General features: G+C 59.7%; 3 protein-coding genes across 3 annotated transcripts; all 3 read left to right on the forward strand.

Moving 5' to 3' along the window:
* Positions 1 to 2,432: 2,432 nt before the first annotated feature.
* On the forward strand, positions 2,433 to 3,212 carry HRG_09569 (o-methyltransferase domain-containing protein; the record flags this gene model as incomplete). The annotated part of the gene is made up of 3 exons (XM_044868040.1): positions 2,433 to 2,646; positions 2,767 to 2,944; positions 3,020 to 3,212. 3 exons carry the CDS (start codon positions 2,433 to 2,435, stop codon positions 3,210 to 3,212), a joined length of 585 nt encoding a protein of 194 aa, XP_044716621.1.
* A 2,116-nt stretch (positions 3,213 to 5,328) lies between these two features.
* Positions 5,329 to 7,686, forward strand: HRG_09570 (palH/RIM21 domain-containing protein; the record flags this gene model as incomplete). Its single annotated transcript, XM_044868041.1, has 5 exons — positions 5,329 to 6,401; positions 6,462 to 6,577; positions 6,638 to 6,913; positions 6,965 to 7,362; positions 7,420 to 7,686. 5 exons carry the CDS (start codon positions 5,329 to 5,331, stop codon positions 7,684 to 7,686), a joined length of 2,130 nt encoding a protein of 709 aa, XP_044716622.1.
* A 1,336-nt stretch (positions 7,687 to 9,022) lies between these two features.
* HRG_09571 (TLC domain-containing protein) lies at positions 9,023 to 10,381 on the forward strand (the record flags this gene model as incomplete). The annotated part of the gene is made up of 1 exon (XM_044868042.1): positions 9,023 to 10,381. One exon carries the CDS (start codon positions 9,023 to 9,025, stop codon positions 10,379 to 10,381), a length of 1,359 nt encoding a protein of 452 aa, XP_044716623.1.
* Between the last annotated feature and the right edge of the window lie 1,132 nt (positions 10,382 to 11,513).

Here is an 11,513-nt window from a genome sequence, read left to right on the forward strand (position 1 = left end):
ATAAAGGCTAAGAACTTTAGCGGGATCGATATCCTAGGGCAGCCTAGGTAGCTAGCACCCTAGGCCTAACCTAGAAGGTAGGATCTATAATCTTTATAGTCCTTTTAAAGGCTATAAAGGCTAAATACTAAAAAAAGGGCCTTTATATAGTAGGTCTATAGCTTTAAGTTAAGGCTTATAAGGAATATACTATATATATATAGTACTATAAGTGCCTTTCCTTTAGCTATAACTCTTAGACTTACTAGTAGCTTATTAAGTATACCTTTTTACTTAGAAAAGTACTTAAGTCTAGCTCTTAAGGCATAGACCTTATTAATAATACAGTTTATTTAAAAAGCTCGCTTAAAAGAGTATTATATATTATTATAACTTAACGAGGGTCCTAAAGACCTTAGAAGGGTCTTAGTAGGCTATAGACTAATATATAGCTATTAAAGGTTAGGCTTACGCCTATACGCACTAATAGGCGCGCCCCTTATCCCTATAAGCAGAGACGATACTATCGCCGTATCCGGAGGCATCGAATACGGTAGTCGACCTAAGGGATGCTAAGGAAGTTACTAGACGGATCCGTAACTATAAGCTGCCGGATTAATAGGAAACCTACCCCCATACTTTATATATATATATAGTCACACCCACGGACTCCGTCTTTTAGGCAGGACAGCGCAATCTACACCTCTTTCTTCAATGCAAAGACCCAATAACTAGTAATAACGGGCGTCCGGACCTTTTAGGCGCGTCCGGCTATTTTCCGCCCAACTAAGGGGTGTGCCTTAGGTGGCCCCTGCAGGACCTAGCCAACGGTATATATCTCCAGCGTTTGAGCCGCGATGAAGCGACAGGGCGCTGGACATGGCCTCGAGACACGGGGGCGAGGCATCAAACTATCCTGCCGACTGACGGGACCGGCAATTCAAGCCCCTTTTGGCTCTTTCTTCTGACCTGGCCTGCTTCTCGGACGCCTGCATGGGGCCCAGCTCAAAAGTCCCAAAGGCTGGTTGCAGGTCGGTGTCGCGAGCCGCGGCAACTCAGCAAAGGAAGAAGACAACGAGGCCTGGCCGCATCGACCCTACATTTCTGCAGGGTCACTTCCGCCCGGCGATCAATACGATGCCGGGAACTTTCCCGCTTCGGTTGACATTGTCGGGTATCGGTGTCATCTGGATGCGACGCTGTGAGGTTGATCATCGGGAGTCGGCTACCGGCTTTGGAAAGGGGAGAACTGCTGCGGAGAGCCCTCTCTTACTCTTACATACGAATGCCCGAGTCCGAACTCGGCAGGTAGAGATGAAGGGCCGATGGGCGATGAGGGATGACGAGGGGGCGACCAGCCAACGTCGCCAGGCGTGCCAAGTCCCCAGGGTGCCGGGCTTATTCAGGGATTCTCAAGGGTATTACTATGGGTGCATGGCGATGCTTTGTGGTAGATGGCGTACGTCTCTTTGCGGCCCGAGGAAAGGGTAGCGCGAGACAAGGCGAGAGCGAGAGAAGGACGTCAGCGAAGAGCACCAAGTCTGTGAGGGTGGCCGGTGAGAGAAACGGGCGTGGTCTCGGCTCAACTCGTGTCCGTCCGAGAGGCTGTATGACAGGGACAATGACGACGATGAGACCAGCCGCAAACGGGAGGCCTCTGGTCGACATTGCAGCGAGGCTTTTCGGCCGCTGTTTTGCAGCTCATTCGATTGCATTGTTGAGATGGACAGAGCAAGATGGATGGACAGATACTTGAGACAGATCAGGGGAGGCGTGACGATGAGATGTTTGCATCAAGTGGGAATCAAGCGAGCCTGGTTCACGCAGAGATATCTGAACCGCCATATTGCACTGATCTGTCCAGCGGAAGACTCGGGGCGTTGCATGTGTGATGTAAGCTGTGTGGTCGCATTTGCCGCTGTTGCATGCAGGTGATGCTGACCATGGGCCGCGAGCTATCGATTCACCACGAATGGGATGGGCGTGGCGGACAGGCCGAGAGACAAAACATTGAGAGAGGAGAGAGAGATGTGTATAAACGCTGAGAGAGGAGAGTGGGATGTTTATAAACATTGGGGGAGAGGGGGAGAGACAAACGTTGTGAGTGTGAGAGAGAGCAACATTGTGAGTGAGCGGGAGAGCGACAAACAGTGTGAGAGGAAGAGAGAGAAGCGAGAAAGGCACCAGGACAGCAACGATAAGGGCGTTCCTGTCCAGGACAGCTTGCGTGATTGTCCGGGATATCCGTTTCAGCCCGCGCCCCCTCTTTCGGCCGAGTTTACGCGCTCAAAGTGCATGGATAGGCGTGTCCCCCCAAGTATAAAGTGACACTGCCCTGCTAGACGATGCATGTGAACATGCGTAAGAGAAAGTCTCCGTCTGCCTCTTGCATCCCCTCCCCTTCCCCGAGCAGGAACAAAGAGCATTACTCAAGATTGAAGCCACGGACCAGCATGAAGCACACAAGCATCTCGACGATATACGCGACGGCGGAGCTGGCGGAAAAGTCGTCCAACTACTGCGAGGCGCACTCGCTGGCGCTGCCGCGGCACATCACCGACTACCACGCGAGCGTGTGGGCGCGGCGCGACGACTCGCTGATGATGAGCAGCAACCAACAGTCGCAGCTGCACATCTTCCTGGCCAGGGCGTTTGGGGTCAAGCGAGGTCGGTTTGCCTTGGGGTGATGGTGGGATACACACGCGTCCGTGACAGCGCGTGTGTGTATGAGACCGGAGTGAGACATGGCTCGAGGCACGGCAGACTGTCCTGACACGTCCCATCTAGTCATCGATGTCGGCGTCTTTGTCGGCTACTCGGCCATGGTGTGGTCCCACGCCGTCGGGCCCGATGGCCTCGTCACGGGCCTGGAGATTTCGCCCGAGTTTGCGCGCGAGGCGGGCGAGGCGTTTGCGGCCAACGGCATCAACAACATTGAGACGATCGTGGGCGACGCCTCGGAGACGTACGTGCCTGTTCGGATTCGGGAGAGGGTCTGGCCCCATGGGACCTGGACCTGCTAACATGCTTCCGCACACAGCCTCCCGAAGCTCGCCTCGGACACGCCCTACGACGCCGTGTTCCTCGACGCCGACAAGCCCGGGTACGGGGGCTACATGGAGCAGCTGCTGGACGGGTCGCAGCCGGGGGCGGCGCGGCGGCTGCTACGGCCCGGGCGCCCATCGTGGCGGACAACGTGCTGCGGTGGGGCCACATCCCGGCGCCGGGGCTGACGACGTCGTACTGGACGTCGGAGGAGCTGAAGCAGCGCGAGCTCGAGAGCCTGCGGCGCTTCAACGACCGGTGCGCGGCGGAGCCGAGGCTCGAGGTGGTGATGCTGCCCGTGTGGGACGGGGTGAGCTTGATGAGGCTGCTGGACTGAGGATTGATTGGTGAGCGAGCGCCGGGTCTTTGGATGGATTAGGTAAACAGGCAGGTTCGGTTCTGGTTGACAACTAGAAGAAAGACTGTGTGTGTTGTCGACGTTTCCTCTTGGATGCTGTGCTCCGCCACGGGGGTGGGAGTGGAATGGGCGAGGAAGAGAGTGCGTCAGCTGTCACATCCGGTGAGTCTAACGCGCAGGACGAATGTCGCAGCCAGCCAGGAAGGGTGCGCACCGCCTTGGTAGGTCGCCGGTGTGGAACAACTGGACTCTAGGCGTTTGACTTTGTAGAGGATAGAGGACAGTTGCCGGCTGTCGAAAGGTTTCTGTAAAAGGCATTATGATGTGGAATGTTTGATGTGGGAATCAGGGAGGGGTCCAACTACAATAGCAGCAGCACTGCTCACGCACTGTAACGCCTATGGGGGCCGCTTCCCTGCACTGTAATGCACTGTAGGGCGCAGGGCGTCTGAGACGAGACAGCTCTCACTGTATCACGAGCGGTGAAAAGACAGACAGACAGCCTTGGAAAAGACAACATGCGTCACGCAACAGACGGCGACGACAAGCTTTGCCAAGCCTCCCGCGCGCTGCCAGAAATGCTTGACCGCGAGGGAGGAAGATGCGAGGGCGGGCGGGAGAGCGCGAGCGCTGTACTGTATTGCATCCACCCTTGCACTCTGAGTACTCGCAGCGCTCACTCTCTACACCAGCATCATCGTCACATTCTTACGCTCCGGTCTCACGGCGTACAGCACAGCAAGCACTTTGCCCCTGCCTATAGATGTGAGCCAAGAGGCCCTGCGTTCCAATGCCGCCCCGAGCCATGGCGACTTGCCACCGTCCACCTTGGGGCGCCACGTATTTTCCCAATGCGACAGTGCCGTCCGCCGCTGGGGCGCATAAGCACTGTATCAGCACTGTAGCCACTGTGTCCGAGGGCCACCTGAGGCGTGGCATGAGGCACGACCTGCCCCCCCCCCCTCCTGTAATTAGCACAGTGCCCAGGGCAGGAAGGATGAGGCCTTCGGCACTCCTTTGCCCGACCGAGTGCCGTGCTTGGCTCACTCCGCATTCTGGTGTCACGGCGGTAATAAATCAATGCCTCGCTGGTACGGAGTACGGAGTGGGTACTGTGCATTCCTGAAGCATACACAGTACGTACTGGCGCCTGGGACTAGCATCCTCCCTGGCATCCGGCTTCTAATTGCACTGTGCTCCAAGTCTCCCTCGATGCGACAGATTACGTGGGCCGGCGCTGGCTTGTCTGACTGTCATGTCAGCAAGTACTCCGTACTGTACCACTCACCACTCACCACTCACCACTCACCCACTGTGTGTTCCCGTCCCGGATTCCCCCCTCCGGCCACCCGCTTCTCCTGCCTCTCCATCATCGTCCCGCCTCGCCGCTCTGAACCAACACATCGTGCACGACACACGACTGTTTTCGTCGCCGTCATTTCATCGCTCCGTTGCCTTGCCAGCGTCGACACCAAGCTTCTGCGGCCGCAGGGGGGAGAGAAGCCAGCGCCCACTCACGCCCCGGAGCCAAGATCTCTGGGCGCCCAGCCTCTCAGCCTACGGGGGGACCCCTCCCCACACCCTCACAACAACGCACAACACACGCACGCGTAGCCTTCTCTTCGATAGCCTCGTCCCCTGCGACGCGAGCCCTGCGCGCGCGCGCCATTGCTCTCTTGCCGGTCTTGCCTCGCCTTTGCCTTCGTCGCCAGACCACCAGCCGAACCCGCGCTCCACGCGCCCCGCCATACAGTTAACTGGTGGCCCCTGAGCCCTTGGCCTCCAATTCGTAATTCCTCACCCGCCCGCGACCGAACCGCTTCCTCGTCGTCTTTTCATGGCCTCCGCTTCCTAGGACCCCCCTCTTCCCTAGCCTTCGCCCTTGCTGCCTCCCCGAGGCTGGCCCCCCTCCGGCGAGAGGCGGCCGTCCGGGCCCAGGCCCAGCCATGGAGATCCTGACGTTAGGCATGACGACCATAACGGCCGCGCCGACGCTATGCACGACGACCGTGGTGCCGGCTTCGGGTCTTCTTACCATGGCCAACGCCCCGCCCTCCGTCACCCTCGCCCAAGCCGTCGTTTACGAGGTGCCGTGCCCCACGGCCAAACCCCTCAACGCCATGGCCCTCGTCGCCTCCGAGGGCGCCGGCGACGCGAAGCCCAACATGGGCGACTCATCCGACACCCGCTTCTCCGACTTCCGCGATCCCTTCTACGCCTCCACCTTTCCCATATGCTACGCCCTGGCCGCCACCACCGTCACCGCCTACATGCTTCTCATCATGCTTTTCATCACCCCGAGATCCTTCCTCGACGGCGGCGTCGTCTACCTCGGCCGACGCCGCGGCTTTACACACAGCTCCTCAGGAGGCGAGAGCATCGGCGGCCGCCCGTGGCTGCAAAAGGTGGCTGCCCTCACCGTGGCCGTCTCCCTGACCATAGCCACCCACGACACCTTCAAGGTTGCCCAGCGCCAGTACCAATGGGGTGCCCAGAACGCCGGCGTTTTACAGAGCGCCGTCATGGGCAGCATAGAGCTTAGGGTCATCCGCTTAATCTCGAATACCTTCTTGTGGCTCGCCCAGGCCCAGACCTTGATTCGGCTCTTCCCCCGCCACCGAGAAAAGGTCATCATCAAGTGGGCGGCATTTGCCCTCATAACCCTCGATCTCATCTTCAGCGCCATCAACAGTTTCAAAGACCGTGAGAAGGGCTCGTACCCGAATCCAATGGGCGGCGGCAGCTTCGACCATCCGATCCCCGCACTCAGTTACCTTTTTCAGCTGTTGCTCGGCGTCCTCTACGCCGCATGGGTGATATACTACTCGCTCATGAAGAAGCGGTATGCTTTTTACCACCCCCTAATGAAGAACATGCCCTTCCTTGCCGTCATATCCCTCACCGCCATTCTCGTCCCCGTCGTCTTCTTCATAATGGACATATCCAAGCCCGAATTTACCGGGTGGGGTGACTACGTGCGCTGGGTTGGCGCCGCCGCCGCCAGCGTCATCGTGTGGGAGTGGGTGGAGCGGATCGAGGCGCTGGAGCGCGAGGAGAAGAAGGACGGCATCCTCGGCAGAGAGGTGTTTGACGGGGACGAGACTCTCGAGGTCAACGCCTCCGAGTTCCCCTGGCTCCGCAGCCGGAAAACCCGCAAGGACGACGGAGGCCACGGCGGCGGCGGCGCCGACAGCGGCAACGGCCCCCACCGCGATCAAGGCCTGCTACGTGGCAATGTATGGCCTGGCGTTTCAGCTATCACCGGCAGGCAGCGAGGGCAGGCCCGTGATGCGCATGAGACGCGTCAGCAGCAACAGCAGCAGGCGCCGCGGACCATGGGCGATATCCTGCTCCCACCCTTGTGGCCCGCTCGGCCTGCGCCGGCAGCAACCCCCGTGAGCCGAACCGACACGCCCAGCGCGGCGAGCACAGTCTATGCGGTCCGGTATCAAGCCACATCGGACGCGACGTCGAGGACACCCGACCCATTGCCGCCTGAGCACAGTGTCGTGGAGCTTGGTCGGCAAACTGGCACGCTCCATGGCGTGTCCGCAAGCGATGACACCAGGCTTGCATACCAAGCCCCGCCGACCGCGACCCAGAACGGAATCGCCGCACAGTCCTTGCCGAGAAGGTCAACGGATCTGGAAGCGAGCGCGTCGCCGGAGGTAGTGCGCCCGAGCCAGTGGCGCACGTTGACTCTAAGTACAAGTCCTCACCCTCGCGGGGAAATCGACGAGCCGCTGGCAGAGGTGCGCAAGCAGGCGACGAGGGACATTGCCGAGCCGACGACGAGCCGGGATGCGGCCGGACGATGGGATGTCCGATCGAGATTTGAGCTATTCGCCGCGAACCAGGCAGAAAAGCTTCGCGAGAAACTACGGCCGACGACAGACACGGACAGCCTCCCGGTCACAGTCATTCCCGCCCCTCCGCGGCGGGGCGCGGCGCTGCAGCAAGTGCTAGAGGAAGGGGAGGAAGTGGGCAGCTGGAGCCGAGAAGAGGACGAGAGCAACAGAAGCTCCTGGAGACGGGAGGCGTCGGAGGAGATGGCGCGTCTCGGGAGACTGGAGAGCTCGACGTCGGCGGCTTCTGGTGGAAACGAAGCGCTGCTGCCGGCAGCGACGAACCCCCCGCTCTGGCCAGGAGTGCGGCGACGTGTGCTGACGTTTGAAGGCGACGACTCATCGCTGTACGACGGTTCGACGGCCGAGACTGCTTCGGTAGAGTCGGAGAGGCGAGAGTCGGAGGATGAGCCTAGGGGACCGTCGCGAGGCCCTGCGGCGATCCCACGTCAAGAATGACATGACGCTTGTCGTCTGTCTTGATTTCTGTCTGCATTTGTGAGCGAGGCGTTGGGCTCTATGCCGGGACATATCTCTGGAGCGTCGATTTTCACCCAGTGGCCACATACAGGTGTGAACATATGGGCATATTTTTATTTTTGGAGACGTGGAACACACCGAATGCCTGCTTGGCGCCTCGCCGGAAGGGCTTGGGCTGTTGAGAGCGGGATGATGTATGACAGACGTTTCTCTACGATAATATCTAGTTGTCCATGAGAATGGAAATGACACAAGCTACCGGCGAGACACATGAGGGGGCTTGTCGGGCCAAGACGAGGTTATTCCTCTTTAGAGCTTGTAGACGCGGCAGGGCTTGAGGGTGGTGGGCAGTCGAAAGAGTGGAGGCGGTCTCCAGCAATATCCGCGGCCACGGCCCTCGCGGTCTGCGGAGCGCCCGAGCGTTGGACGGGGGACCCGGGGAAGGCCGGGCGATGGAGGCCTTGTAAACTCCGGTGCGTGGCCCCTCTGGTACCGACCCAGGTACCTACCTGTGCACGGAAAGGAACTTACTGGGTAGGTACCTATCTATTTATGCTAGTCAGTATCCTCTGTAGGTACCTACGTACTGGACTTGCTTCAGCCTGTGGATTCGGGCAAGAGGACGGCTTATGTAATGCGCAGGGAAGGTCTTTTACATAAGTCGGCAGCAACTTCCCTGGTGCAGGGCTTGGCTTTTGCTGTTTAAATTAAAAGCGGCCGCGCCAAGCAAGACATCGATTGGCCCTGACTGTTGGTTGCACGCGTGCGAGGTAAATTTGCTCTCTCTCGGAGGGGGGAGGGGGGAGCGGGTGCTTACTGTATGGTTGTATCAGTATGTAACTCGGTTGCCCATCGCTGCCAGAAGTCTCTCCCTCGCCCTCCCTCTCTGACCGCCGCAGCAACGAGAGTCCGGACGACGACTAGCCGTTCGGGACCAATCAGAGTCGCTCTGCTTCGACTCTCTTCCTGGCTCGCCTCCTGTCCCCCGATTGACGCGCGCACGACGGGCGCCTCGGCAAGGAGAGAAAAAAGTCGGCCTGTCTCAGCGTCTGCTCGTCAATCCTGCCGCGACGACTTGCGACGACGACTTGCGGCGACGACTCTCTCTCTCTCTCGCTGTCAAAGAGAGCGCCTTTGCTGCCCCCTTCGACCTCTCCCCGCGACGCGATACCACACGATCCACCAACGACCGGTCACGCCTTGTCCGTCAGATACAGAGGAACAGATCCCGCTCGCGCCATCGCATCTCGCCGACTCGGAGCCTGTGTGCGTGTCGGACGGGCTCGACGTCGGCCTGAGCCGCGCAGCAGAAACCATGGCCGAGCCGTTTCCGCTCCTCAACACCTCGCCCGACCAGCTACACCTCGCCGACGCCGACAGCGCGCTGCGCCGGCGGCGGAAAAGCAGCGGCCTCGGCGGCGACATCCGCGCCGGCGACACGGGCGCCCCCGCCCTGGCCTCGAGCAGCGCCAGCCTCGGCCTCGCCGGCGAGCCCTCGGCCTCGCCGGCCCATCATGGCGGCGGCGCTTTGGGCGCCAAGCGCCTGTCCAAGCGCCGGCGCGCGCGCGGCCTCGCCTCGCGCGTCCGCCAGCTCATGATCAAGCACACCTTTGTCCTGCCCGCCTGCATCCTCCTCGTCTTCGCCTCGGGCTACGCCCTCAACCCGACCGAGGCCAACCCCCTCCACCGCTGGATCTTCCTCTCGTACCGCCTGCCGCACCACGACCTGTCGCGGCCGGTCCAGTACGGCAAGGGGCCCTGGGACATTGCCTTTGTCGCCTTCTACACCGTCGTCCTGTCCTTCACGCGCGAGTTCATCATGCAGGAGCTGCTGCGGCCCCTCGCCCGCCATACGGGGCTCGGCAGGGCCAAGCAGGCCCGCTTCATGGAGCAGATGTACACGGCCCTCTACTTCGTCGTGCTGGGCCCCGCGGGCATGTACGTCATGAGCCGCACCCCCGTCTGGTACTTCAACACGCGCGGCATGTACGAGGACTTTCCGCACCGCACGCACGAGGCCGTCGTCAAGTTCTACTACCTCTTCCAGGCCGCCTACTGGGCGCAGCAGGCCATTGTCCTCGTCCTCGGCATGGAGAAGCCGCGCAAGGACTTCAAGGAGCTCGTCGGCCACCACATTGTCAGCCTCGCCCTCATCGGCCTGAGCTACCGCTTCCACTTCACCTACATGGGCATCGCCGTCTACACCACGCACGACATCAGCGACTTCTTCCTCGCCACCTCAAAGGTGCTCAACTACATCGACCACCCCTTTGTCGGCCCCTACTTCTTCCTCTTCATGTGCGTCTGGATCTACCTGCGCCACATCGTCAACCTCAAGATCATCTGGTCCCTCTTCACCGAGTTCCGCACCGTCGGCCCCTTCGAGGTCGACTGGGAGCTGCAGCAGTATAAGTGCTGGATCAGCCAGTACATCACCACGGCCCTGCTCGCCTCCCTCCAGGCCCTCAACCTCTTCTGGCTCTTCTACATTGTCCGCATCGCCTGGCGTTTTGTCCTGCATCGCGCCGCCGACGACGACCGCTCCGAGGATGAGGACGAGCCCGAGCACGCCGACCCGGGCGACAAGAGGGGTAAGCCTGTGGCCGCCGCCAAGGACCGCGTCCCCACGCTCGAGGTCAACGGCAAGGCCATCCCCAACGGCTTGCCCGGGTAGAGGATGATCAACGGTCACGTGAAATGACAAGCAAAGGCTGCTGGGAATTGCTTTCCTGGACCAACCAACATTTCGGGGTTGTTCCTGTTCATCACCAGCCACCCGCCCACGCACGCGTCCAGCAATGCTAGACCGCGGGCCCGGGCACCACGACGACGAAGACGGTGCAAACGAGAAAAAAGGACCACCTGGATGGTTTGAGAATAAAAGCCGACGGCCTCGATGAGCAGCAGCACGGCCTGCTCGGGTCCCATTACCCCACCTCCCGGGGGGCCACCCCCCTTCCTTCCCCTCCCCCCTTCGCGTCCTCTTCATGTTATGTTTTGTTTTGTTTTGACTTGGCAGAGTCCAACCGGCGCCGTGGGCTAGCATGGAAATTCGGCGTTGACTTTAAACCGCGGTGCCGCATTCTTGAGTATGGTCTTTTTTATTTCCTCGTCCCTTCGTCACCTCGTGGTAGAGCCGCCACATGCATCCTCGGGCCCGCCAGGGCGGTAGATCGGTGGGAGAAGAGGGGGGATGAACTCGACATGCCCAGGCTTGGGCTTGTCGTCTTTTCTGGCGCTTCTCTGTATCAATACGCATAGGCCCGCGTCCCCGCGGGACGTCTCTGCAACAATATAATAAGCTCTTTTTGATGATAATTCTTCTCTTTCGCGTTGTGCCACATGACGAGACCGTTTCATTCATCTCCTGGTTGCTCCCAAACCGCAATCGCCTTCATTCCCAACTGCCTCTAGAACCCACTGGTTCCCGTTCTCTATGTGTGCGAGACCTAAAAGCCTCGGGGCCCAATCGCTTCCGAGCGTCCAACGTCTACTTACTTCCCCGTTGCTGAAGACCTCAAAGTCCCATCCAGACGCCGTAGATACCCCGAATACCAAAGATGGGGGTTGATGCTCCGCCTGACTCCGCTTCGTGCCACCGTGCCGTTGCTTGCCCCGTCGTCTTTTGGTAAATGCATGCGTGTGCGTTGCGCGTGCGAATTATTGTATTTCCCACCAGTCTGCCAAGCCACCTAGAGTAATATGAAACCGCCGTGAGGTGAGGGTGAGAATTTTTGCCGTCATTTCTCATCATTACTCGCCGCTTTGTCGCTGATGAGTTGCCTCTTCCAGGCCGATACCCCGAC

This window comes from Hirsutella rhossiliensis, assembly GCF_020360975.1.
Source record: "Hirsutella rhossiliensis strain HR02 chromosome Unknown scaffold00013, whole genome shotgun sequence".
Lineage (NCBI taxonomy): Eukaryota > Fungi > Ascomycota > Sordariomycetes > Hypocreales > Ophiocordycipitaceae > Hirsutella > Hirsutella rhossiliensis.